A 612-nucleotide genomic window follows, 5' to 3' on the forward strand; every position below is an offset into this window, starting at 1 on the left:
CTCCAAAATTCTTGATGCGTGGGGGTCTCCAAGACGCTTGATGCATGGGGGTGGGGTCTCCACTTGATGCACAAGATCTCCAAGAATTCTGATGCACGGGGTCTCTGCCACCAGCCCAGTGTGACCAGGAGGAGGATCTGTCCCTCTCCACGGGGTCAGGGCTGCACCAACCACCTCTTGTGTTTCGGCAGGCAGTGGAAGGCGACCACAGCTCCTTCCCGGTGCGCGCCATCCGCAATGAACAACCCCTGCTCATCCTGCTGTCCTGGCTCAAGATCTCCAAGAATTCTGATGCACGGGGTCTCTGCCACCAGCCCAGTGTGACCAGGAGGAGGATCTGTCCCTCTCCACGGGGTCAGGGCTGCACCAACCACCTCTTGTGTTTCGGCAGGCAGTGGAAGGCGACCACAGCTCCTTCCCGGTGCGCGCCATCCGCAATGAACAACCCCTGCTCATCCTGCTGTCCTGGCTGCCAGCACTGGCGTGCCGGAAGCTGCAGGTCTTCCTCTCGTGCCAGCTGCGGTGGCTCTGCGAAGCCTCCCTGCCCAGCCGTCTCACCTGCGTCAAGGCGGGCATGGTAGGCTGCCTGCTGGGAGCCCTGGCCACCGAGCC

The 612-nt window shown here is 62.4% G+C and overlaps 1 protein-coding gene across 1 annotated transcript in view; it reads left to right on the forward strand.

The window, feature by feature from the left end:
- Positions 1-191: 191 nt before the first annotated feature.
- Positions 192-612, forward strand: part of LOC104508295 (neurobeachin-like protein 2) — a gene marked incomplete at its 5' end in the record, with an annotated part of 6,420 nt that continues 5,999 nt past the window's right edge. Inside the window, 2 exons of the mRNA XM_010149863.1 lie at positions 192-320; positions 392-577. Of these exons, the coding sequence (XP_010148165.1) occupies positions 192-320; positions 392-577 (315 nt within the window). The remainder of the gene's footprint in view (positions 321-391; positions 578-612) is intronic.

Source organism: Eurypyga helias, unplaced genomic scaffold (assembly GCF_000690775.1).
Source record: "Eurypyga helias isolate BGI_N326 unplaced genomic scaffold, ASM69077v1 scaffold27884, whole genome shotgun sequence".
In the NCBI taxonomy this organism is placed as follows: domain Eukaryota; kingdom Metazoa; phylum Chordata; class Aves; order Eurypygiformes; family Eurypygidae; genus Eurypyga; species Eurypyga helias.